General features: G+C 37.0%; 1 protein-coding gene across 2 annotated transcripts; it reads right to left on the bottom strand.

Moving 5' to 3' along the window:
* Nucleotides 1-194: 194 nt before the first annotated feature.
* LOC310718143 (versican core protein-like) lies at nucleotides 195-27797 on the bottom strand. Of its 2 annotated transcripts, none has more exons than XM_083526723.1 (15): nucleotides 27415-27797; nucleotides 26295-26365; nucleotides 25155-25526; nucleotides 23774-23948; nucleotides 23450-23577; nucleotides 21988-22281; nucleotides 17143-18183; nucleotides 8120-13528; nucleotides 7896-8009; nucleotides 7662-7775; nucleotides 6340-6498; nucleotides 5823-5905; nucleotides 3171-3315; nucleotides 2332-2514; nucleotides 195-1721 (listed from the first exon to the last, which is right to left on the bottom strand). In XM_083526723.1, the coding sequence occupies exons 2-15, from the start codon at nucleotides 26356-26358 to the stop codon at nucleotides 1576-1578; spliced, it is 8427 nt and encodes a 2808-aa protein (XP_083382849.1). In that variant the 5' UTR covers nucleotides 26359-26365; nucleotides 27415-27797; the 3' UTR covers nucleotides 195-1575. The 2 variants fall into 2 exon arrangements, with proteins under 2 accessions (XP_083382849.1, XP_083382848.1); XM_083526722.1 differs by having other exon boundaries at nucleotides 26295-26358; nucleotides 27411-27552.
* Nucleotides 27798-27948: the final 151 nt, after the last annotated feature.

Below are 27948 nucleotides of genomic sequence, written 5' to 3'. Positions count from 1 at the left end.
CTACTTTTTTGCATTATAACATTGAAATCAGCCATTATTTTCCTATAATTATAGTATCTTAATAATTATATTTATATTACAACTTATATAAAAAATCTACTTTATACCACTTCAATGTTATGACACAAGAAGCCCAAACTAGGAAGGAATAAACTTTGTCTCTTTGGTGACACATTGCAAGTATAAAAAGTAACTTTTCTTGCAAATCTTTTTTTTTTTTCACACACAACCCAGACATTCACATTATACAAGAAAAATGTTATACTTTAAATATAAAAAATGATATGTGCACTTTTGAATACAACACAACTGACAAAACAACAAAAATGCATTAAAAAATAAAAATAAAAACAATGCTTGGGATGAACAAATGGATGGATTGTTGAGTTGTATTGAGACATTCCATGTAGAAAGGCTTAGTTTTGATAGATACTGGTCTTTGTTGACCCATTGAAACACCCCAAATGTCATATTATTTTGTTTCTCTTTGTTTAAATAGAAAATATCCTTAACAATCACAAGTGACACCTCATGGATCTGGTGGGCTCTAAAACAATGCATCTGTGCATGCAGGTCATATTACATCCAGTGTGTTGTATATTAGCTACAACCAGGAGAAGATTAGGAGCAGCTTGGAAAATAAATGACCTGCACGCTGTTAAATAAGCATGTGGTTCAAGTCTTGTTGAGCAATTCACAAAGTACATTCTCTTAAAAGTAGTTTGACATTTTACCAAAGACAACATGAAAAGTTACAGATGTAAATTTAGGAATTTGAAAATGTTGGGATTAAACGAGATGTAGATACAGGAAGACCAAATACACAATATGATTTCAGATTTCTCGCGTGTTTTTCAAACTAGGCACCTAATTGTTCTTTGGGATGCATTATTATAACAAATTCTTTTTCGGACAAATTATCGAAGCTTGCACCACCTTTCGCTGTAGTTTCTGCACTATTATGTACAGAATACTCATCAATTATTGGATTGTCTTTGTTTCTTTTCCTCCTTCACTCTTTTGGATTTGTCTCAACTCCCATATGTTGTGCTTATTAGTAGCTCTTGTTCTTCAGAATTTCTGGAATCCCATGTAGAAATAACTTCGACATACAGCATCCATATAAAAATGTCCAATAACATATGCTGGAATATTTTGTGGCTCAAAGTCCATTAAATCCTACTGACTTTCTACCATCTTCTCAAGTTCTTTGTGTTGCAAAGTTACATTAGTATATACTGCTCAAAGAAGGCATTTTGTGATCTGAAGAAAGACAAACACAGATTTACTAACATATAAATTGACTAGCAAAGATCAGTCAGTCATCCAGCAAAAACAGTAACAGTCCTTTTTTTTAGTGGCCAACTGAAAAGCACTTGAGAACCCTCTTCGTTTAGTCGTGAAATACTGGAAAGGCACTGTGTTGATTCCAATATCTAGAACTCAAGCTGCTTGTCTTTTATCCATTTTTGTCCATTTTCTATTTCCACATGTTTCTAAGTTTAAATCAGATGTCCTTTGCATGTTGTTAAAAAAGAAATCACAGTCAGTGAGACAGTATGATTGTAGGAAGGCCTATTGTTTGGTTTTGTTGTCCTTGAAGGCATGGTGATGGTGTTTCTGGGGAGAACTGGCAGGCTCCTCGGCAGACCTTTTCCGATGACTGCCATAATTTCTAAAGGGGCGGTACCTCTGGCTGTATTGTCTCTGGAAATTGGAGGCTAGAAAATAAATTGGGGAACATTTTAGTTCACAGTTTGTAAGAAAACGTTTGTAAGGTCATTAATAACATCATTGCGTGGAACTCTAAACTGAAACCTTTTTATAATCCAAACTAAATCAACTGCCTTATTACGTTTAGCTTGAAATGTGAGAAAAACATTAAAATAAAATGAAATGTAATAATGCAAAGGCTACAAATGAAACAGATTCATACTGTGTATTAACAATAAATCATGCTAACTAACTAGTCCCTCTGGGGTCTATTCAAAACTGCACAATTTAGCTTGGGAATGTCGAAACATGAATGTCTGCCTATTATCAGGAGATCGCTAGTCCGAATACTGAAAATGTCACAGCTATTCACAGCTGTCTTTGGGGAGACATGAAGGTAGAAGGTATGTATCATCTGATATAAGATATGGCTCGGTTTGGCAATTGAAAAAAATAGTCAAGAAATGAAAAGATGCTGGCTTTTTGGATTATTTCTATTTTTCTGATAATCCTTTACTTTTCAGATGTATTGTCTTCAATATGTTGTACTTTATATTCTTCATCTTTTCAGCATTTTAATGAGACTTTTTAAAAGGTTTAGTACACAAGAAGACTTACGATTCATGCAAGAAATTTTGGGCAGATCCCAGGAGCCATCTCTTTTGCAGCGAATGGTGGGAAGGTGCCTCTGGATGAAGCCGTCCATACACTGGTATCTCACTAGTGAGTTGATTTCATAGAGAAGACGCATCTGCCCAAAGGTGCGAGCATTTGGCACCACAGGTGGCTGCCTGCATGACACTATTAGCAGGGAAAAAGAGAAGGGAGAGAAACACCATTAACAGTGTTGCTGGTGGAATATGTTCGCCTGCTGTACTGTATTGTACTGGACGGTGCTGCAGTGTGTTTACTGTCTCAGTGTCTCATGTTGTTCTTTGCAGAAAATGTCACACACGTGCACTTTATATAGTGTCCTAGTTTGTTTTCTGTAATTCTGTGCTTCAGGTTTTTTTTTCTTTTAATTTATGTTGTCTTACAATGCACCTTGGTCCTGGTGGAGTGCTGTTTCGTTTCACTGTGCACTGTACTGCATATAGTTGAAATGATAATAAAAGCTTACTTGACTTGCAAGAGAACATGTAGGACTAATCTGATGTTCCAAAATAAACCAAAAACTGTGAGCTTCTTGTTAAAGTGTCAATATGTTGTTATTTATTATTCTGTTATAAGATGCTAAAAAATGCAAGCACCATGGAAACAGTGATTATTTATAAGTCCAAAATCATTTTAGCATGACATTGGAAAAAATATTGTGAAATGAAAAAAGAGTACATGCATTTTTAGCACTCTCTCGTATATCAATGGATAAACAATTTGTCTATGTTGCAATCAAATGTAAAATGCCGTGTGATAGGGATACCAGCCATAACATGATACCATGAAGGCAAAATCCTTACCTGTGCCTTTCTTGCAGCTATAGGTGAGGTGGTAGTTGCAAGGGACATCATTCCACTGGCCATCCTCATGCCAGATCATTACCACACAGTCCTCTCCATTAGAGAAGAAGCTATCTGGCTGGTTGGGTCTCCAGTTCTCATATTGCTACAGGAAAAGTAAAAAAATACTGTGATTCTAAATATTATAATTGGTGAGTTCTTGCGAATATTTGCATGTATTTATTACATATATTGCCCAAATAGAATGCTGACACTGTGCGCTCGTGTTAAAAGGAAAAAAAATGAAGCAACTAGGGTTTTATTATTATGCTTATACGGCAACAATAACTGCCTCAATACACATAGTGCTACTTGAGCCTGGTAAAGCAGTGAAAATACATTTATCATGTTAAAAAGCGTCAATTACGTCCCATTATCTCATATTAGTGAACAAGCCAAGTGTACTGTTCTGAAAACACCACTGAGAGTAAAACGATTATCATTACAGCAGTCGAGGAGCGTTTCATTCTTGCATCATTTGAATTATATAGTGATACACTTAGTAATAGACTGCATGCTGACGTATTCATCTTTCTTATGGTTCATTAGCTGACACAGAGTATTAGGAAGGTTATGAATGACTAAAACTAAAACGGGTATGGCACAAACAATAAGGCACAAAAACCCTGTGGTAGTATTACACAACAGAGACCACATGGTGGCGCTGTCTATCTCCGCACTGTAACAAAACATAGACAAGAACTTTAAAAAAAAATTTAAAAAGCAATGTGCATTTGCAGACACAGACCTTATTTTAAAAGCATGAAACTAACACAGTTGAAATTTTTAGAAATATGCGATATTTCAGAGACAATACTGGCAAAAAGTAAAGTGTGCTGGCAGCATAAATAAGCCAAATGCAAATTATAGGGCGCATGCAAAGGTTATTTAAGGTCCTGTACAGCACATGGATTTTATTAGGGACGAAAATATCATCACATTATCCGTGAGATTGATTGAACTAATGTTAAAATGAGGGGAAAAAGAACAACAATTCTTAGCAAAGTCTATATACCATATGTAAAAGTACAGATCAGAGTCCTTATGGGGGCGCTGTGTACCTTCTTACTGCATAATTAATGCAATTTCTTTAAGAAAAAGAACAAGAAAGGGGTTTATTCAGATCCAGCTGAGGCGGTCTGGATTCAAAACTCATCACTGATCAACTGCTCTCTGTGTTCTTCCACAACCAGGTGGCCACAGTTAGCAGACGACAAACCACACACACAGCAACAGATACAAGATTATGAGTAGGATCAGGCAGTATTGCCTTGGACAGCTTTGAACTCTGCAAGCTTTAATCAGTTTCCTTTCTGTCATTGTTTCCCACAAATAGCTCACTGTCTAAAAATGATGGCACTGACTATGGTTCTCTAAATACTGGATTAATTTAAACCAGCGAGAGAAGAAACAGGCAAAAAAGGACCGTATTATAATTTGATGTTCACCTCTTTCATAATAACTATGCAACTGTGCAATTCATGTCTATAAGTTATGGTGTCATAAATGTTTCTGGGAAAATATTTCAAATGGTAACTTACAGCTTATGCTAGTCAGTCAACAGAAACATACAAACTTTATGCACTTGGAAGTTCTCTGTCCACTTATCCAAGAATAATAAACACTACGTAACCACTATGAGCCACTTGGCCTGAGCAGCTGAGCTGTGCTTTTCGTCAGTGTGTTTCAGCTAAACCATATGGAACGAGCCCCATCTGTGTGTGCTCTGCTCACGCCTGCCATTGTTCAGCAACATTCTGGATTACAACTAGCATTTCAAAGCAGCATGGACCAATTTTCCATGTGTCCTGTTATTAGCTTCGTCCAATTCCACAGGCTACCCACTGCTTCCTGCAGACATTTAGTAATGCAACAATCAAACCCCAAGTTTAATGACATCCTAATTCACACAATCAAATTGCCTATTCACTTCCCTTTCTCTTCTCATGTACATACAAGCACACCATACATGAGGACAACTTACAAACACATGCATGTTAGAGTACACCACTAACAGCATACAACCCCCATTACAACATATATTTACAGCACCCCTGGGCGGTGTCCTTCACTTATCTAGTCCCCTCTCTATTTCCTGAGGAGAGTTGTTACCTGTCCACACCTGTCAGCGTATGCCTCCCTGCTTCATTCACAGGTTTATTTAAATCTCTCAGCTGGGAGGGAATCTTTCTAGCGACGAGCAGACCACTTATCTCTAGCCCCCCAAGGCTTTCTCTCTTTTCTTCAGCTTCAGAATACATGCTGTATCTTTGAAGTGATTGTCCAATCAGCACTAAACAACCCTAACCAGCAATTAGCCATTTTCCTGTCTGCTGCACGAATACCACTGAAAGCAACAGAAGAGCTTTTTGCATCTCTGTATAAAAAAAGTCAAACTAAAATATAGATTTTTATTTGTGTTACAATTTTCAAGTTAAACTCCAGTTATCTGCAGTTATCATAACTCATTTTAGAAACAGATATCGATATCTTAAGGAAACCATCTAAATTCTCCAAGTGTATTTATTTATTTATATCGTGGGATTGTTTGTAGACTTTATACTGCATGCCATCTGACAAGAAGAATGTATAAATTATTGTTGAAACACTTACCAAAAAACTGCCATCTGACCAACGGAAATCGTTTTCAAACATCTTATCGTTCAGTCCAATCCACTGGTAGTCATGGCCAAGGCCTGCAAGAAAAGAAAATACACATGCAGCTTTATTATTTTGGCCTGTTAGGCGTGCTTGGACAGTCTTTAAAAATAAGGGCAATTTTTATTAGCCTAGACATCTAACTTCCTGTTTCTCAGGCCTAAGATGTCTATTCCTCACATATCCTGTTTACTAAAAAGCGTGTGTTTTTTCTTGTTTATATAATCAAACAGTAACGTCTTAACTATGTAGATGTAGATGATCACATTATTTATACTGCCTGGGCATTTATTTGCCACTTTAGATAAATGCTACAATTGAAATAGTAAAATGTAAAATGCCATTTAAAATGTATGATTGTATGTGCATTCCTTATTAGCTATTCTTTATTGACTGTGTAGAATCAATAATGCTAATTTAGTAGTAATATTACATATGAGCAATGCTAACAAGTTAGACCCTTCAAACTTACCATTTACAAACTGTTGTTCTTCATGGGACAGAATACTGGTAAGGTGACCACCCACAAGACGACATTCGCGCTCTGCCACATCCCACGTGCGTCTGTGAGGGAAATACTTGTAGCAATGGCCTTGAAACTTATGCCACCCATAACTGCATGTTTCTGTGTCTGCGAAGACAAAATACAAATGATATACACAAACGTTTGGCTTAAGCAGTTAATTGTCCCTAACTTAAATGTATTTAAAAGAGAGTAGTAGTGAATGCTTACTATGTGAACCTGGCTATGTTTCATGTGCTAACATTTGGATCTTTATTGCTCTTCCCAAGGCCTTTTGATTTTATCTCTCTGTCATCCCAGTAGTACCCTCTACCCCACTACATTAAATGAGATCTGTAAAAGCAAGCTTAGCACTTGCACTTTAACTGTAGCTGGAAGAGATTTCTGTTCCAAATAGGTCTGTTCACACAGAATTGTTTTGCTTAAAAATATGACTAGACACTGGAAAACAACTTATTGAACATTTCAAATGCCCGTGAGGCTATTTTGCTATCTTTGTATACAGAGTTTCTACAGAAACAGATGTTTAAAACATTGCACCAAGTGAGTCATGAATATAAACTGTGAACATGTCACTTTTTCACATTTGCAAATGGGCCATAGGCAATAAATCACTGTGGATGTTTCTTGACCAGCCCTGTGCTGCACTGTTTCCTAACTTATTTGAAATGGCATGATTTTACCCTGGCAGAAACACTAATTACCTGCAGTTAATCATTGAAATGGCCTTTTAAGGAAAGCCATTGAGGGAGAACCCATGAATTTTAATTGGGCAATGCTTGCAATAATATACAAGTTTAATTATAACAAAATTAGTTTTAAAGGCATATTTAAGTTCTAATTAAAAAGAAAAACAATGTCGTTACAAAGGGCATTCTAATTATTTGCGTTTATCTAATAATAATTATTTCTAGCCACACTGATTAGTCCACCTTGGCTTAAATTCTGTTTCATTTCTGGATAGGAAGAAGCTATAGAATCATGAGCAGCTGTATGTAAGCATTTAGACACCCAGAATGAATCACCTCTGTACAATTTCAGCACCCAGGGTGTGTTACATGGACTGTTAATATAACATTGTCTGAAGCTAGAACTACAAACGTATCAGATAACATGAACTATAATTTTTCTCTTAAGACTTTTATAACATTAGCATCTGCCTTATTAGGAATAATTGAATAAACTCTATGGAAAATAGATGACCATCAACTGCATGTTATTAGTCACGTTTTCCTAAGTATGAATCATCCCCAAAAAAAGTATATCTTTACCTTCCTCGCAGACAGATCCTCTGTAGCTTGGTAGGCATACACAAGAAAAACAGTTGATCCCATCCACACAGGTACCCCCATTATGACAAGGGTTGGAATGGCACTCATCAATATCTAAATAATGAAAGAGCAAAGATTTACACTACTGTCATTCAGGAAAAATAAAATCCTTAAATAAGCCATTTTTATTAATGGTTTAAGTTAAAAAGAAAATCATTGTCTGTTTGTGGATACCTATTTCACATTGGTCACCAGTGTATCCGGGTAGGCAGCTGCAAATCTGGACATTACCCCTTTGTAAACATGATCCACCATTCTTACATTCATTATCAGAGCATGACTGGTTACCTGTCATTTAAAAAAAAGAGAAAATGCATATGATTAGGTTGTGAAATAGCAGCACATAAGCATGTGATCTGAGAACTACTGATAATTTGGGATTCAAATTAATGTCATACCGCCAATATCCAAAGACTCTTCCAAAATTGTGTATCCTGGATCGGGTCTAGGTGTATCTGGCATATCTGTAAGAGAAGCTGTTTTTGCAGAATGTTTTTGAATTTCATCAGGTGATGATGTGTAGTCTGTACTCTGGGGAATTTCATTTGAAGATTCCTCAACTTGACCAACTGTGTCTTGTTCTTTTGACACCTTCTTATCTACAGATGCAACGACAGCAGCTACCTCTTCTTTGCTGGTAAAGCTCTCTGTAGTGGACACAGTCTTACTCTCATATACTGGAGTGCTTTCAAGGGGAGTCTCATTTTCAGCCTCATAATTAGTCCAATCTGGTTTGGATTCTACAAAAGGAGTTTCAGATGTATCATCTTCAATATACTTGTCGTTTTCTGATGTGGACATAGACATGATGGAAATAGTTGTTGTTAACAAATTTTCTGCTGCTGGGGTATCTTCAGTAGGCTGGGATGTAAGTGCCACTTCAAACACAGCTTCAGGTTGGAAACTTGCTGTTTTGAGTATCAGGGGTGCGTAGGTTGTACTATCAGGTTCTTTAGATCGTGATACTAATGCATCTGCTTGAGTGGTGGAAAAATCTGTGTGATCTGTCAACATTATAAAAGTGGTAGCTGTAGAATCTTCAGTCAGGATTTCAGAAATCACATCACCTGAGCTTTCCTCTGGTAATAATGGACTTGATATCTTTGTCTCTGGTGTTGTGTTATCTTTTACTTCATCTGTTTGTGTTTGAACTATTTCATATGCCCCAAATTTGGTGGATGGTTGTACTGTGCTGTCAAATTGTTTAGTAGTTCTAGCACTCGTATTACTCTCAAGATCCTTGTTTGGAGGTTCAGTAACCTCCATTTCAGGGGCAACAGTATAAACCAAATCTGGTTTGCTTTCTACAAGAGGATTGGTGCTGCTCTCATAATCTAACACTGCATCAATGGCTGAATGGGTAATAATGCCTGGAATCTTTGTGGTATCTGCTACTGATTCCAAAACAAGTGTGTCTGCTAGCTGTGGGCTTTGGGTTGTTGGAGATGACATCTTTGAAGAAATTACAGTTGAGACTTGCTCCTTTGCTGAAAGGTCTACAAGAGGTGCAAAGGATGACTGGACGAACTGTACAATACTAGTAATTAATGAATCGGTAGTTGCTGCGGTAGTTACACTGTGCTCTTCAAACCTATCACGTGCAATTATTGTTGTTGTTTCCTCATCAGTTGTTGTCTCAGTGAAATCTGATCCACTTGACACTATATGTTCTGATGTGAGACCTGAGCCTTCCTCTGTGCCACTTTCCTGGGTAAAAGAAATGAATCCTGATTGTTTAGAGTCTGTGCTCTTATCTGCATTATATCCAGGGGTTGCAAATACAGCTTCACGTAAAGCAGAATCAATATCTACTGTTACAGTTTTCATTACTGAGTCCTCTACAGAAACACTGTCACCTGAAAAATCATCAGTTGAAACAGCTGTCAAAATAGAATCTGATGATTGGGGCAGTGTATGTGTATGTGATGGGATAGAGGTCACATGTAAGCTAGTTTTAGGTTGACTTGTGGTTGTATGGATGGGTTTAGTGATGATGTGACTTTGCTGACTTGTGTAGACAGAACCAGTGGTGGTAAATGTAGGCTGATTTGTGCTATAGGTAATATGTGCGGTTGTGTCACTAGGATGGGATGTTCCAGTGTTGGTATACTGGGTTGTTTGAGCAGGTGTGGATGGGGTTTGAGCAGTAAATCTTTCATCAGGAACTTTTACAGACAATGTTGTTTTTGTTTCTGTTTCCTCTTCCTTTACTGAGCCAATTAAATCTATGTCTTTAGCTGTTGTCTCTTCCAAGAATGATTTAGTAGGCAGGTTTAGATCTGAAGATGGTAACACAGGAGTGTCTGTCCCAGAACCTTCTGATTCCTCTGTTAGTATGCTGGAGGATTGTGGTGTCATGGTGACAGCTGTTATGCCAGCTGCTTCTTCTGTGATGATTGTGGAAGAAAATGGTGATGATGGTTCCAACTCTGGAACAGTATCTGCATCAATGATTATATCATCTTTACTAATAAATTCTGTTTTGGTGCTATGGTCTCCCATGCTGTCTGTAACTGCTGAGAAAAGATCATCATCTTTTATTTCATCTATGAATGTGATAACAGGGCTTGTGATTGATTGGGTATCATAAAGCTTTGTGGCAATTTTGCTAGATATGATCTCACTGCCAGATGTTGTGACTTCTTTATCTTTACCATCTTGGTATATGACAGAGAGAACTGGAGTCTGTATATCTGTTCCTGTCACTGCTGACTCAGGTGAGGTTTGGACACTGACCTCATTCACAAGTGTAGTATATGAACTCTCTGTAGGTAAACTAGTGGTTGGGGAATCTTGTGTAGAAGTTTCTACATTGTGCGGCAATTGAACATTTGCTGCACTTTGGGTGGATGTTTGTATAGTTGTTTCTATAGTAACACTTTGCAATTCGTTACTGGTAGTAACTTGCATTTCATCCCCTGATCCTCCATCTTCTGTAAAAGATTTCAATGTCCCTGTTTCCAGCATCACTGGAAGAGTTGTTACAGTTGGCTGTTTGCCTAAACTATCTTCATTTGTTAAGGCAACTGAATCTTTGAAAGTTGAAGTGGTAACAACCAATGGTAGGTCTTTAATACCAAAGTCTATTGGAGTTTCTGGTTTTTCTGTTGTAATATCAGTTGATGGACCTTGTGAAGGAGCAGCAGATTCAATAAAAGCACCAGAACCCTCATCTTCAGTGCTTCCCTCTTCAGTGCCTTCCAATGTAGAATCCTCCATGTCGCCACTACCAGCATCCAAAGATATAGAAATAGCTTCTTTTTGAATTGTGCTAGACATTGTTGAAGTTAATTCAGGGTTATATGATGCATACTGAGGAGATGTCTGAACACTTTGGTGATCTAGTGTGGTCTTATTCTCACTGGTTTCAGCCTCCTCTGTCTTCACAGAAAATTCAGTATTTACTTCAGTTGTTGCCGTATCTGATCCTTCAACATAAGCTAGTGTCCCCTCAAATGGCATCCCTGCCACAGAAGTCGTCGGTACATCTTCTAGTGTAGGAGTGACAGAAGGTGGAAATGACTCAAGAAAAGTGGATACTTGATCACCAGACCCATCATCATCAACTCCTTCAGATTCAATAGTAGTGTCCTCTGTGTCACCACTACCAGACTCCAAAAAAGAAGACATTGTTTCTGTTTGTGCTGGGCTTGAAGAAATTTGTGAAGCAGATTCGGTTAACTTTGTGGAAAGTGTAGACGTTTCGACATCTGAGTAATCTAATGTGCTCTTTGCGTAGCTAATTTCTGCTTCCTCAGTTCTTATAGAATATTCTTTACTTGCTTCAGTTGTTTTTAATATATTTTCAGCAGATTCTTCAACTATGGACGACTCTGTGCTTGAGGTTAAATATGTGGCATTGCGTGTACTCTCAACGTGAGATGGACTTGACGAGAAATGGTCAGCAATTACAGAACTGCTAGTTATGGTGTAGCTCTCACTAACTGCAGATGTTGTAACAGATGTTGGTGAGGTGACAGATACAGTGTAAAGGTGGTCTTCAATCTGGTCCCCAGAACCTTCACCAACAGTAAAGGCACTTGTCATTGTTGAGTGGGCAAGATCTGATGATACTTCCATAACAGTTGTGTGTTTTGGTATATCTGTTGTAAATACATCATTTGTAGATGATAGCTGTGAAGGTGGCATAGACTCAACAGCTGTATTAAAGAAATCACCAGAAACACCATCTTCAAACTCTCCACTTTCTTCTCCAGAACCCTCTGACTGTGGTATTTTTTGGGTTGGAGCTAAACCAGTATGTGATTCTTTAGAAACTGTACTGAAAGGTGACTCTGTTTTATAATAACTAGTTTCAGTGATTGTGTCAGTTATGCTTTGGTTGAATTTAACAGTCTCTGGTGTCGTGCCTATATCAGTTGAGCTAGACTCTATTGAGATGGATTGGTCAACTGTAAAAGTTCTTGTGGTAGTAGTTAAAAAACTCTGTTTTGATTCACTCTGCATTGTTGAACTCTCTGTTGAGGAGACTTTTTCAGAGGCAATACTGATTGTAGTATGCAAAGGGGAAAATGTTGAAAATTCTGTAGTCGACAGCAAATTCGGCTGATCTCCAGAGCCATCAGCTTCAGAAAATGCAAAAGTTACAGATTGTGTACCAGATTGCACATCTTTACTTGTTTTCTCCTCAGTAGATACAGTGCTTGTCATTGACATCTCGCCTGAACTTTCTTCTTCTTGTCTGGGGAATATTATTTCTGAGGAAACATGCGATGGCGTTGCTAATATTGTTTCTTCTGTTTGGAGCACCACGTTTTCTGGCATTGGTGCACTGTGTGGTGTTGTGGCATCAGCATCATTTGTCAAAGTAAGTTGTAATGTAGGCTTTGTAATAATAAAATCATGGGTTTCACTACCTGATCCCTCTTCAACTGTAATTGAGGATTTTGTTGAAGTAATGCTTTTTGTGGCTGGGGAAGATGTAACCATAATTGGGCCTTTTGAAACAGATTGATTTTCAGTGGTGTCACTGGTCAACATATTATCTGTCTGGTGTGTGGCAGAAATAGGAGACTTTGTAGTAAAAGCATACTCATTGATTCCAGAGAGTATACTTTTTGTTGGTTGCAAGGTTGTACTTTTCTGTGTCACTTGTACTACTTCAATGGTAGCCTTTTCCTGCCCAGACCCTTCTTCAATTGGAAGGGAGGTTTCCTCAGTTGTTTCTTCTGGCTTAGAAGGTAGAACATCTGAAATAGTTGCTGCAGTTGCATTTCCTGGAAGTTCAGATGACTGAGGTGGTTTTGGTGAGAAGCTTCTTTCATCTGTAAAGCCTGTATATGGTATTATTCCCTCCTCCATGAGATCCTCTTCTTCAGGATCTTGGATTAGAGATGTCGGAGGAATGGACTCTACAAGGTTTTGATCTTTGTCATGAAGATAAGTTGGCTCCATTGTGCTGAGGAAAATGGGCATTGGCTGGGTAATATCTTGGTTTGACTCAAGTGGCACATGTTGTGTTGCACCATTGTCTACTAATGAGTAATCAAAACTGGACACTGTCTCTATTTTTTCTTCTGTTTTTGTTAGGTTTTGAAGTGTAGAGGACACACTTTCAAACACATCTCCTCTTGCCTCTTTCTCTGCATAAGACTTCTCAGGCTCAATGCTCACCTCTTGTTTGCCATTTACGAAACTGAGTTCTACACTGCTGGTAGTCACAGGAGGGAAGTCAGAGGTAGATTCTTTGCTGTCCCATATAGGCTCACCATCCACAGGAGAGGGAATTCGCTCATCGGGAACTTCAGGAATAATAGGAGACTGGGGTATCAGAGGGGCCAGCTCAGCTATAGAAAAATAAATGTATATATTAAATCTTCAAATATCACTTATTTCCAGTATTTTGTAAACCAACTAAGGAATATATAATCAAACACAGTGATTCAACATTATCTGGTTTTTACACATTTTATGACAGATTTTATGAAATAACAAAAAAATGAACATCACTAATTATGGGTCTGTCTTGGCTGCACAAATTCAATACTGATAAAAGAGTGTTGCGTCTTTCTATACAGTAACACTGAGAATCTGCTGTTTCTGTCTGAAAATAATATATTAAATCTGATTTTGTCTTTCTAAATAACCTAATCACACACATTTCAAATATAAATATAATAAAATTACTTTTTACAGATGGTTTATCAGGCATTGTTTGCACAGTCACACTGTGTTTGTGTCACATAACCCTGTCCATGCAAGTTTAGCTTTCAGTGGTAGTAATTTATTCACATGGTGCCAATGAAGATTTTGCTTTTTATTGAAAAAGCTCCCAAAATAATATCAGCTATGTAGTTTACTTTAATTAAAAAAATGTCTCTTCTGGTTATCTCCATCAGCATACTGGTTGGAAGGTTGTGATTTAAAATCCCAGAGTCACTAGTCAGGTACTGAGCAGGATTATCCCTCATGATTATCTGCATAGTTGTAGCCTGTCTAAGTTTTACTCACTTTATACACTTTATATATAAGTTTGATAAGTAATATAAAAAAATCGGTAATTAATAATTTTCTTTCATTAATAATCTAAACTATAATTAAAACCAGAGCAAAAGTTACAGATATACAAATAGTTCAAAATTCTGTCTTCTCATCCAAACTATGACAGAAACAGCAATGATGTTTCTGTTGTTATCTAATCTGTATAGTAATTAATGTTATATTAAAAAATGGTGAAGCAACTGAGCCTTTTAGGACCTTAATTCATTTTCTACCTCTTATGTTTGGAAATATTTATGCTTCTAACTAAGCAATAATCATATATATCGGCCAGAGCTATTTTGTTCAGTCAGCTGATGTGAAACCAGAAGCTTGAATAATATAAAGAGAAAATCCTCAGAGAAAATTTTCAGAGTTACTGGCACCAACCCATCCTTAACCCCAACATTAAAATGGATTTAAGCATGTAATAAAATGATGCGCAGGATGTGACAACATTTTCCCCTGGTGTTTATACAACTAAAAATCTTGTGAACTGATTACAGTGTCACAGGCACACCCAGCCATCACCAATAAATAGCATTAAACACATTTCCTTACAAGCTTACTGTTCATCTGACTGCGTACATCTTAGTGACATCAGCCTTGTTGTGGCGGCCAGTCTTCACTTTTCTAATAGACATGTGTGCTTATGCAGATAGTGTGCCAAGTTTTTTTTCTCTGCCAAGTCTCCACAAACCAGCAAGAACCTGTTGTGTGCTGTCTCTTCCAATCTTGGTCAGCATGAGCTTTGCAAAATCTGGCAATTCACAGCTGGCAACTAGAGGTGTTAGGTTTTCTAAAACTATTAGTGTAGCTATATAGACGTAAAACCTGTCTAAATGATCAGTAACCTAAAAATATTTTTCATATCATATGACATTTTAATAACCATCTCAGGCATTGGTCTTACATCTGAGTGGAAAAAACAACAGTCTTTTTTTAAGTTTAAAAGTTTCTTATTTTTTGCTATAGTTCATCACACTGATAGCATTTGCCTCTGTGTACAAAAAGGTACATTTCTAATACAAAATTGAAGTTATTATTCAAAGAATATTAAAAAAAACTATTTACATAGAAACCATTTATAGGCTGTAAAAATTAAACTCCCTAATCATTACTAAAAAATCAAATGTACACATTAACCAAAAGGCTCATACATCCAAGCAAACCAACTTTGTGGCAGGGTTTAAAAGTAGCTGAATGTGGTTTCTAAGTGTGAACAGACGGGTGCCATGTCTAAAGAACACTTTGATTTATCTTAGAATAGCTGGAACGAAGCACACTTATAAAATAATCCTGTGGCAAAACCTTATCAAATCCTCACATAAAATCCAATGAGGCCTCATTAAATCAGCGTGTTTACATGGCAGTGAATTTTAAAATACCTGCCCCCATTTTACCAGCCCTCATTACAGGATTGATGAGTACATTGATTGGCTTCCTATATTTATTTTCTTATTTCCTAGATATTTGATTTAATATTAGTTCATCAAGGTGAATGAGCATGGCTCTGTCAAATGTAAGTGAAATACAGTTGAGGTGTGATATTTCTGCAGTACATTGAAATAGAAGACAGAAAAACTTCTAAACTCTGTTATATATTTGAGCATATTTAGAGATAGAGTTCAATTGAAAGTTTTACATCAATTTTTACAAAAAAGGAAGATTATGACTATTTTTTTATTTGAGTTTTTTCTTTTTTTCTTTATTTTTTTTGCATTTGAAGCCAAACCCTTTTTTGTTGCTTTTGACAGAAAAGCAACAAAAAAGTGTTTGGCCTAAAATGCAAAAAACATGATTAAAATATACAAATTGTCCTTACATGATATTTGAACAAGAATTTGGCAAAGCACGCACTTAAATAACCATCACTCTTAGGGAGATGATTATTTCAGTGCTTTGTCAATTTCTTGTTCAAATATCATGTAAGGACAATTTGTATATTTGAATCATTTGGTGTAAAGTCTAATACATTGCTGAATGAACAGATAACTGAAATTATGCTGCAACAGTATGACTTCCACACTTTATTATAATTACACACGTTATTCAGCAGCTTATAAAAAATAGCACTTAGTATTTTGCTGTAAGGTTGCATTTTATTTTTATATCACATAACAGCTAATCGTAATCACAACATAATGAATCCACTTGATTCAAAATTAATGTCATGAAATCATAATGTGTGAGAGCGATAGAATCTGTTTTATCATGCGGTTAATTTTGTATTTAACTTGTTAAATTAATGAAACAATGGCAGTATTTTGGTTAAAATGATGTGCTTTTTGTTAAAAGAAAAGAAAAGAAAAAAAAAGAAAAGAAAAGAAAAGAAAAGAAAAGAAAAGAAAATGCCCATGGTTTATAGAATATGAATGAGGACTCAGGAGCTACATGTCATTTAAAAATAATTCAGAACTATATGCATTTTTTTTTTTTTTTTAAATCAGGCCGCAAATAATAAGCAATGTATCAGTTTCCTTCAATGTCCTCTGTAAAAAAAAAACATAATAAAAAATAATATTAATATTTATTTTATAAAATCATTGTTTTTGATATATGCAAAGTCAGAATCGGGTATAACTGAGACATGCCTTTTTAAGTCACCTTATGACTTGAATACTTTAAATAGCACCTCTGTAAGTCAATTTCCCTTAAAGTAGTTTTGAAAGAAAATTCAGATATTCAGTGCCTTATCATAATATGCAGATCAACTGTTCGGCTTTTTTCAGCAGTTTCTGAATCTCGATCTAATTTGTGTGATTAAAACATACTAACCACTGAAAGCAAACTAGACACTAATTTAAAACTGTGTAGAGTTGATTGGAAAAAAGCATAGTATCAGTTTTCCTGGCAACAAATTAAATGTAAATAAATATATTGGTAACAGGGTATAACAAAGAAAAAATAGGAAGAGACATACCTGATTCATTTTGCTGAACGGTAATGAAGATCACATGGACAGACGACAGATCAGTACAATTTTTGGTGCTTCTTTCAGGAGAATGTGTCGATGAGATGTGTTCTGTGTCCTTGCTGTTAGTCACACCTTCAACTGTGGGTTTTGGGGTACCCGAAACTGATTTGGTTGATATAACTGAATCAGTGAGGATTTCATTGAGCACAGTAGTTGCTAGCTTCATCGGTATGGATGATTTGGATGACTCCGGTGTGGTATCATCAAAATGTGTTGTATTTTGTTGTACTGTATAGGTCGTGAATGTTAAAGTTGCATCAGTACTAACTGCCATGGAAAGTCCATCTGTGGCGGTTGTTTGTATGGATGGAGGTTCAGCCATGACAAATTCAGAGCCTTGAGTTGATTGAGCTTCCTCTGTAGGGCTCGTCTCAGTTACAGTAGTGATGCTAGGCATAATTGAGTCATCTTTTGTGGTACTAGACTGTTCAACAGGTATGCTGATTAAGGTTGTGGGTTCCACTATTAGTATAGAAGGTGTATCTATTTTATCCTTTTCCAGGATAGATTCTTCTGTTTTCCCCAGTGCAAACATTGGCTCTGTGCTGCGAGTGGCTGAGATTAAAACATCAGGTGGATTTGTACCTATTTTAATTACTTCATTAACTTCTAATTTGTCCAATGGAGTTTTAGGGACAGAAGGACCAGCTGTTGTTGATATTTCAAAATCTTGAGTTTCTACAAAATCTTGAGTCTCGTCTACAGGAGAGGTTACTGAGTCATCGACTTCTAAATCCTCTGTTAAATGTTGGCTACTTGTTGAGTCAGAGCTGCTTGATGGGGCCATGCTGGTGGAAAACATGAAAGGAGAATCTGTTGGGGGCTGGTTCTCAGAGTCATCTATGGTGGTCTGTGAGTAAATGGATTTCTTTGGCTCCAGGAAGGACTCAGAGAAAGCAGTCTGGGCTGTGGTTGAAGAGGCTAGAGAGGGTGACGTTGTGCTGACGACATCAAATTTAACATCCACCCAAGTTGTGTGTTCATAACCTAAAGTTAAACACATAAAAAAATTTTCTAATCTGCTGTAAATGTCACAAAAACTTAGAACTGTTAATAGATTTGTTCCTCTGTTAAATAATTGTTATGAAAAATTACTGTGCATTTTTACTATTCATCACTGTATGTGCCCCAGGACTGATGACTAATAAGTAAGGAAGACAACAACATGGGATGTTCTAATCTAAAACAGGGTTGTATGTTACCACCCCAAAGTGGATTATTTTTTTCCTATAACAGCATATCCTCTGTCACAAGGACCTTCCCAGGAAGCTTTTAATACTTAGTTACAGTTTTAAAAACAGCTAACACGATTTCTCAATCCATCCAAAATGAGCTGCAGTTTTGGAGATTCTCAAGACCCAGTCGTCTTGGCCTCACAATTTGGCTCTTGTCAAACTCGCACTAATCCTTACACTTACCCATTTTTCCTGCTTCTAACACATCAACTTCGAGGACAAAATGTTCACTTGCTGCTTAATATATCACATCCACTAACAGTTTCCATGATGTTATAATGTCATAATGTTATAATGTCATATTATGCTTAGTCGCTGTATATTTAGGCTTTGATCACAAAGTATTTGTCAAACAACTAAAACAATAAAATATTAAAAGTGCAATTTATTCAAACCTATGAATTGGTACAGCTGTATTCCATACACTGTGGTATAAAACAACTGATTAAAAGAATTTCAGTTCTATAATGTCATTATTCAAAATAGTCGATAGGTTGCATGTGTGGATTTGGGCCCTCTGTAATATTTTAAAACTAAAATAATAGAAAAAGTGAACTCTAGTAAAGTTTAATACAACAGAAGGTTTGGTGTTGTTTAGATACTTTGAACAAAATGTTATCTTCCTTACATAATTCTTGCTTAAATTTAACTAATTTAACTAATTGGGAAATGTGCTACAATCCTCCAGAAACTCCAATTTTCCCAAATTCAATACTGCTTACAGTGCCTTCTGTCATCCAACCCTTCTGTCATCCTCCTGTCACACTTCCATGCAGCTTATTTACTAATAACCTCTTCAGCCTGAAATACCTCCAAGTTGAGTTAGCTAATTTTTCCTCACCACCCACGCAAAACCTTTTTTACCTGAATTTCTGTACTTTACTTGTTGTAGCACTGATATCTGTAAAAGTATAATTGTTAGCATGTTTCCCCATATTAACTTCTGATTATATTATATAATTCAAATAGACAAACTGCAAATGAGGCTTCTTAGAATTCTTAGTCCATAATGCTTTAAATATAATTTACTTAGATAGAATAGAAAATACTCTGAATGCTCTAATTCCATGCCAGTTGGTATAATGCTGTTATGTTTGATGATGATATTTTTAGTGTTTGCAATCTGCAAGTAGGAGCAAAGTCAGGTGTAGCAACTTGAGACCAATTAACACCAAAAAGGTTTCGTGTTAGTCACTCTCAAGGCTCTATTTTTTAACCTAAAGGTTTCAACTCATAAGGTTTTTTTTTTTACTTATTTTAAACTAAAGCCATTTTTACTGAAAAACTTGCAACAGTAATAAAAAAAAAATTCTGCATTATGTAATCCATTCAAATTCATTTTTAAATTCCATAATTAAAACAAGCAATTTTTTTTATAATGTATCAGTATCGTTCTGAATCAGGCTTGTACTTCAGACAAGGTCATATATTTCATACAAGCCTCTCCCAGGCTCTGCTCCACTTTCATTTTCTCTCCCTCATGATGCTTTATGCTTTTGCCCACTTATCTTTGAAACATTCAGACAAACCTGCATAATCCAACATGTATGAAATTAGAGGGTTTTTAGTATTGGAGAACCACACTTTTGAATAATGTATTTACTCAAACCAAAACCCATATTTGTCTTCACCACATTACCACTTGTGGCAAAGCGTGTGAAAAGACCAAAAATATACAATGGCGGCATCTTATGGCATGTTTAAAATTATGAGAATAAAACACATTTTTTTTAAATATAACATTTGTTTTGACAGATTCGAATAAGACATACTTGGTCCCTATTTTTAGCTATTTAACTTTTCTTACTTTGCTACTTAAAACGACTGACCACATTTGACTGAACATAAAATTACATGAAATACAAGATCTTGTAATGTTTTCAAATAATCACTTGTACATCTTCTCCAATGTTTATGCATATGGAAGTCTCGCTGCTGTAATGTGACATGGCTTGTAGCCAACACTCCAGCTGTTATGTATTAAGTACAGTACCTTCCCCCTTTCTCTCTAGCTATATCTGATGTAAGGTGCTAGGCATTCTGTTCCTTTCCAAAAAATAAAAAATGCCAGACATCGGTCTGTTCCAGTTAAAGAGTATTTAAGCTTTCAGCACTCTTTTTTGGGAAAAAAATAAGTTGTTATGGCATCATAATGAATAAGAAAATTCACTGGCCCCTATGTAAATGCAGAACAGGATTTCAAACCAAATGGACCTGTGAGTGACCTAAAATAGACCAAACAAGCCTCAATGTCCTGTTTTAGGGTGACACAATGTCCTGTTTTAGGGTGACCCCTGGGGACCAATACTTATCACAGCAGGCTGTCATTCTGGATGAGCGCCTTGCCTAGCAGGAGACGAGTAATCTAAATTAGCCTCTGTTGAAAAGATAGAGCCCCCACACAAGGGCAGAGGTCAGCAAGCCCTGTTAATTTGGGAGCCATAGTGGCAGTTCTATCCATTATCTCCAAGTCTGTTCTGATAACTGTGAGTATGACTGACAAACAGAAGTGAATCTAGTTGAGGAAATGAAAGGTGGACAGAAGAATAAAGGGTAAAGAGTGATAATAAAGCGCTTTCTCATGCTGTTTAAATAGGGCTTCTCTGTGTGACCTCCAGTGAAAGTGACTTAGGTAGGTTTGTAAAACAATGACCTATTTAAAAATCCTGCTGAACTGAAACTCAACTAAAAAATTAGAATATCTACTTTTGTGGAAACCTTTTTTAAGAATATTCATCACTGAAGAATTCGCATTAGTCCTAAATGAATTATTTAGTAAGATAGTCACAATTCAGTGATACATGCCTGAAGACATTAACCTAAATAGAAATGAGTTGAGTTTTCTGTTAACCAAGCCCAATTTGGTTTCCCTAGAAACAAGTGAAAGCCCAAAGTGAAATGGAGTGAGGTCAAGGAACCATTGCACACACAGTCTATTAAAACTTGTATAAACTTTTCCAGTTCCTTCTAGTCGCTTATTTTAACAAACAATGTGCTTAGATGCACATACACACAGTTCAAGCTTGAGTCTGGATTTAATGTCACTGGTGTGGGAAAGGAGAACGTTATTGACTAAGTGAAATGAACGCCAACATGTGTGTGTGTGTGTGTGTGTGTGTGTGTGTGTGTGTGTGTGTGTGTGTGTGTGTGTGTGTGTGTGTGTGTGTGTGTGTGTGTGAGTGTGAGTGTGTGTGTGTGTGTGGGAGTGTGAGTACTTGTAAGGGTGGGGAAGAGATTACGTACACGCTGAAAAATGACATTAAGAAAATCTGGGGCTCTGGTTAAACAATTGTCCTCTGTTTCCTATAAATTCTTCAGGTACTTCACGCACTACTTCATACACTTATTAGATATTAGCACCTCAGTGGCACAACCATTGCTCTATTGTCACAAATCTTGATGCCACATTGCTCATCAAGAGAGTGAAAGGATTGGCCTCTTACACTGGTTGCGCAATAGGAATGATTCAGCTAGCAGATGTGAATTGGCTGATTAAACTGTGAAAAGACACCACCTAAAAAGAACAGTGAATATTCTAGAATGTAAAGTTTGATACCTATGTAGCAGTAGGCTCCCAGTTTCATGGTGGGGTCCGGAAAGCCTGTCTGGTTGCGGAACTGGTACATAGTGCGAACTCCAAGCAAACCTCCACCACATTGAGTTCTGGCTATGGAGACAGGGTGACGAGCACTTCCATCAGACAGCCAGCCATAGTCACAGCGGTCCAGACCATTCCTCCAGGCAGAATGGAGCTGACCAGGTGAGGCCAAGACGGCATTATTTCTCTCACACTCGGACTTTGCTTCCTCAAATGTCATCTTATTTGATTCAGTTGTAAAGAATACATCACCTGTAAAAATAAAGATATGAAATAAGTGTATAAGTGTACTTACCGCACATTAAACAGATAAAACCTTCCTGTTTCATTATTTACAATCTTAAGATCCACTGAATGAAGCACTGAGTTTAAACAGTGTTATAGATATTATCAAATCTAATCAAATAAATACTAATCCCCCATTCAGGCATCTTAGGAATAATCAGAATATTTTGCTGGAAGGATAATGCCCTCCATTTGTGAAACCTATGGTTAATTAAATACAAACAGAAAGTAGAGTGAAAGTAGCATTAGAATTATTATGTTCTGTTGAAGTATGGATGGCACTAGAGCTAGGTGTTTGGGCATTTGAACACTGGTGCCTGTTGTTGCAAAACCTTTACCTACACAATTTTACATTTACATCTACGGCATTTGGTAGATGCCCTTATCCAGAGTGACTTACAACTGAGCAGGGGAGCGTTAAGGGCCCTGCTCAAGGGCCCAGCAGTGGCAGATTGGTGGTGGCAGGATGTGAACATGTGACCATCTGTTTCAAAGTTCAATGCCTTTACCACTGAACTACAATCTTCCAACCTTTCATGATAACCCCTGCTTCACATACAAAAGTCATCCCCTTGCCCAGTTATCTTTTCTGTATTCAATATTTGACACCACATACAGACACTAATTCACCAATGTGATACTTATAGTAACATTGCAAAACACCGATTGGCTAAATGTTTCTGCCTCAAACTAGGACACTGCTGTTGATTCAACAATCAGGCGGTAATGGACCAGTAATTAATACAAAAACGGACTCCACTGTTGTAGTGCCAGAAAAAACAAAAATCTGGAAATAATTCTAGACAAATTTGTTTAGTTTCCTGTAACTGTACATAATTAAGTGATTTGTTAGAGCCACACTCATTCTGTCAGTAATGTGCTAAAGAACAACAAACAACTGCTTTGGCTGAACTCACACCATTAGTGTTTTTGCCAGCAGTAATAATCCTTATTAGAGCACATAACCACATTCAGATGAGTTCTAACATATTGTAGGTTTAAGACCTAGCTGGAATTCATTTCCTCTAATCAATTGATTACATAATCGAAAGCTTTTGCATAGAGTAAATTATTAGTCCAATGATAATTAGTCCTAAGATTATGGAGAGTACACCTTTCTCCACTGTTCTCTTACCCTTAAGCTTATCTGCATAACAGTACACATCATACATCTCATTGGGCATTCGATTGCCATATGACCTGACACCAGGTTTTCCAGGCAGGTTCCCAGAGCAGCCAGGCCTTGGGTTAGTGATGGGGTATCTGCATTTCAAAACAGAGAAAAGAAATTGCATGGCAAAGAATGTCTGAAACCACAACATAGCATTGGGCCATTTCCCACTGCTTGGATTAGCACAATATATGTCATGTATTGTGCCATATGGTTGTTTTTTTTTTTCAAGAAGCAATATGAAATAACAACGTTAATGGTAGTAATAGTCAATGAACTACATCTTACCTCACTGTTTGATCTGCTATCCAACCTGCATCACACTGATCAAACCCATCCTCATAAGCCGCTTTTAGCTGCTCTGCTGTTGCAATGGTAGCCCCGACATTTTGACACGTCTCTACGGCTTTTTCGTAAGTCAAAGTGTATCTATCGATCTTGGGCCGATAATGAAAAACAACACCTAGGTAAGAGAAAAAAAAAAAAAGAGCAAAATGGTAAAGATGCTTGGACTAAAACAAATACCATAAATAAAGACAGCTTGCTTACTGCACAGAAGATCTAAATGACTAAATTTTTTATTATATCATTTTAAAGACAGCTGGTAAAGAATTAAAACCATAGTTAAAAAAGAAGTTGACATGAGCTAATATAAAAAAAAATTGTGAAGTATTTCTATGACTATAACTGTAACTATGACACCAGTTATTGGGTAAAGGGACTTTCCATCCACCCTAAATTTTGCTTTATAAACACACCAATTAAATGAGTAATAGTAAAAAAAAAAAAAAAAAAAGTTCTAGCCTATCCCACCCTTTCAGGTGACCCCAGAATAAATAATTTTCCTCACATATACTGTATGTCCTTCAGAAACCTTTGCAACATAATAGAAAAGTCAATTCATTAACTAAAGCCTATTAGTACAACGGTCAACAGGACCCATTAGTGAATGAGTTTCTGAGGTGAGTATTTTGTAGAACAACAATTTAAAATGACAATTTTAATTTTAATGTCTAACTTATTTAGTTTTAAGGCAAACAGTGACCTTTCAAACTTAGAGTTAAGGATGAGTAACCCCCTAACCCCTTGCCATTCGGGAAATTTTAACTTAAAACATTATTGTGTAACAAACATGTTATTCATTATCTACTGTGAAACTAACATGAATGATATGTAATTTCATGAATTATTCACGTACATCTGGACCCACTAATGGGTCCTGAGATTTTTAAAGTCTACACTCAAATAAACAAAAAAGATTCAATTGGAATAAATGAATGAAAATAATGTAATACCCACAATAATTAGATTTAAAAAATGCATGTTTAAAAAGCCAGCTGTCAAGGCATTCACTTGTAGGTAATGTCTTCATTTTTTAAATTAAGATTTTAAGTGATAGTTACACTTAACGTGTACATTTTACAAATAGAATCAATGTAGCACTGTACTCCTTAGGGTATTTTCTGTTTGCTTCGTGCTACCACTGTTAAAATGCAGTGCTTCTAGTTTGAAATTCATGCTATTTTTCAGCATTTAATGGCAAGATTCAAGTAGCCTAAGGCTTACAATATAAATGAGTTTCAAAATGTGTGGTAAAGGGTAAATGGGTTTGTTGTAGCATATAACTAATATAAAGTATTTACGGAATAAAAACCAAATCGTCACCCACCACTGACATCCAGGTTGACCATATCTTGAGTGTCTTCAATGCCATACATAACCTCACAGCGGTAAGTTCCGGCATCACTAGCTCGCAATTTCACAACAGTCAATGAGGCGTCCCCAATATTCTGTGGATGACTCGGCACAGATACGCGACCTTTGTAGCCTGGCCCAACTTTCATGACACCAAATTGAGCAACGATTACTGTGAACTCCGAATCACCATCTATCTTGGTCCATTTAATGCGCAGATGGTCTGTTCCAGTGGTTGTAGCATTGCTGGGGCTTGCTGTAGGGAGGATGGAGAAGTGGCATGGGAGCACTACCTTTCCCGAAAGAGATCCACTGACTGGCGGCGCCACTAATATTGTGCCTGAAACTAAAAGCATGAAAAATACGCTGAATTAGGCATATATTTAAAGCTGAACAAAGCAAATCACAATATTTGTGTTATTTTATTTCTCTGCAGAATGACTTCATTGTGGATACGAGGCGCATTGGCATGCGTAAGACAACAGCAGAAAGATGCAGAGCATATGAGCATACTGTTCACAAAGCCAAGCATTGTATTTCCTAAATAAAATTGGGATGGAATGCAGATATGATATGAGAAAAATGACGGGATGACTATTCTCAATTCCTAAATAACCCATTACATTGCAAGTTTCGGATATCGATTAGTCTTGAGTCATGACCTTCTCAATCTCCATGAAAACTTGCAACCCTAGTGGTGCAAGGTCTTGTTTTTGAAGCATATTATTAGAATTCAGCAAAGTGCACATGCTGGGCAATGTCAAAATATTTTTTTTTTTTTTTACAATGTATTTGGGCTGGAAATGTTGCTGAGACCTGGCAAACTTTCCTCTTAGAGAAACAGTGTGGAATGCTTGGGACAGGTGGGATAACCCCTGAGGGCATACACTACATTATGCGCAGGGCTTTTTCTATGTTATGAGGTGAACCCATCTGTTTTCACCAGACAGTTTCCTAATTAAAAGGTGCTGGGTCCTGGGAAGGCCACTCTAGCAGCACATTAAGATTTTAAAGAAGACGGAAACAATGTCAGCTTTGTGGGAAACCAGATGCAATAAACGATTTTCATGTGAATGTATGTAAGCTACTTAGAAAGCGAAAAATCGTAACTTACCCAGTCTAAGCGATGTGCAGCAAAGGCAGAGTAACCACAGAATATGTTTTATATCCAGAAGCATCTTCCCTCTAGAGGACAGATAGGAAACAGAACATGAAGAACAAAAACCACACTTTCCTTAAGTTCTTAACAAGGAACTTAAGTTCCTTCCTATTTCTTGACTGCTGTTAAAACCCAACCTATTCAACAATAAAGAATATTCAGCCTGGCCATGGTGGTGGCATTTTATTGTTTAAACAATTTGTGGCAGTGGTCAAACGAGACTCACTTCCTTGCTCAATGTGGGTGGTAAAATTGAGGTTTGTGTTGTCGTAACCCCCTACGGGGACATGGGCAAATTTGTGCTCTGACAGAGAAACAATACCTGGAGGTCCAATTTCAGTGCCATTAGCATTCAGCCTGTGAATTAAAGTCACATATCCAAGACATGGCCTTAATATTGCAATATATAGTCCTTGTATATGTTTTATGAGAAAATGTTTTTTACTTGGTTTTTCAATATGTTAAATAAATTGGCATAGTGACCAATTAAATAAAGACGTTTAACTAGATATTGAAGCTGGTTGGTGAAATGCAAGTTCAATACAGGAAACGTGTTAGTGGATAAGTGATGCACTATTTAAGCAGATGTGAAACATCTATAGAGGACATAAGCGACATTTGTAGCACAGCCACACGGTCTTTACTTTGTATGGTGTTGCAAGTTTCCCGAACATCCCAAGATCTCTCTCTCTCTTTCTCTTTCTCTTTCTCTCTTTCTCTCTCTCTCTCTCTCTCTCACACACACACACACGCGCACACACACACGCACACGCGCACAGCTGTTTAGAGATATACAAAAGCATCACCATTATTTCAGTATAAAACTATGTTCTTTAATGATATGTGGCTTATTTCGAGTGGATCGGATTATTTCCAACACCTGTCCAATGTATCTGAGAATCAGACTCGTTTTCGCTATTCTTACACATTTTTAAGCTGTGCATTGTGCAATGAATGAAAAAAAAAACGTGGTCGGGGTAGAGGGGTGTTCTGTATAGAGCTGTCATTAATGCAATGGTAAGCGATTGGAAATCTGAAACACAATGAAAAAAAAAAAAAGACTCATTTGACCTACCTTTTTTTTGTTGTTTGTTAATAAAGCGTTTATTAGATCCAAAAGGGATTCGAGATCCTTAAAATTCCAGTATGAAGACCACGATATGTCCAGAGTCCATATGAAGCAGTGGCGACGAGCGCGTCCTCTTTTCTCCTTTCTGCTCCTCGAGTTGAAAGACTGCTTCTCCTCCCTACGCCTCTCTTTTTCCTCCTCCAAGTGGGCGACTGCGATCTTTACAAGAAGATCAGAAGATGAAGTTCCACTTCTTCTGTACACCCACAATTACGTCGGCGGGGATGGAGAGGAGGGGCGCACTGATCACCCGAAAAGTGAGTGGACATGTGGGAGGAAGCCTGAGACACACGAGACGGCTGGCACGTTTTTACATTAACGATGCTCTGAGCGTGCGCGCGCGCGTGCGAGTGTGTGTGTGTGTGTGTGGCACAGCATCCTTTCTTCCTTTGTATTGCTGTTATTAATGGCTGTGCCACGTGTTCTTAGTAGACAACGTGGCCTATATATTAATACAATGAATAAAAATGTAAATAACCA

Source organism: Silurus aristotelis, assembly GCF_946808225.1.
Source record: "Silurus aristotelis genome assembly, chromosome: 23".
In the NCBI taxonomy this organism is placed as follows: domain Eukaryota; kingdom Metazoa; phylum Chordata; class Actinopteri; order Siluriformes; family Siluridae; genus Silurus; species Silurus aristotelis.
This window is presented reverse-complemented; position numbering and strand designations above follow the sequence as displayed.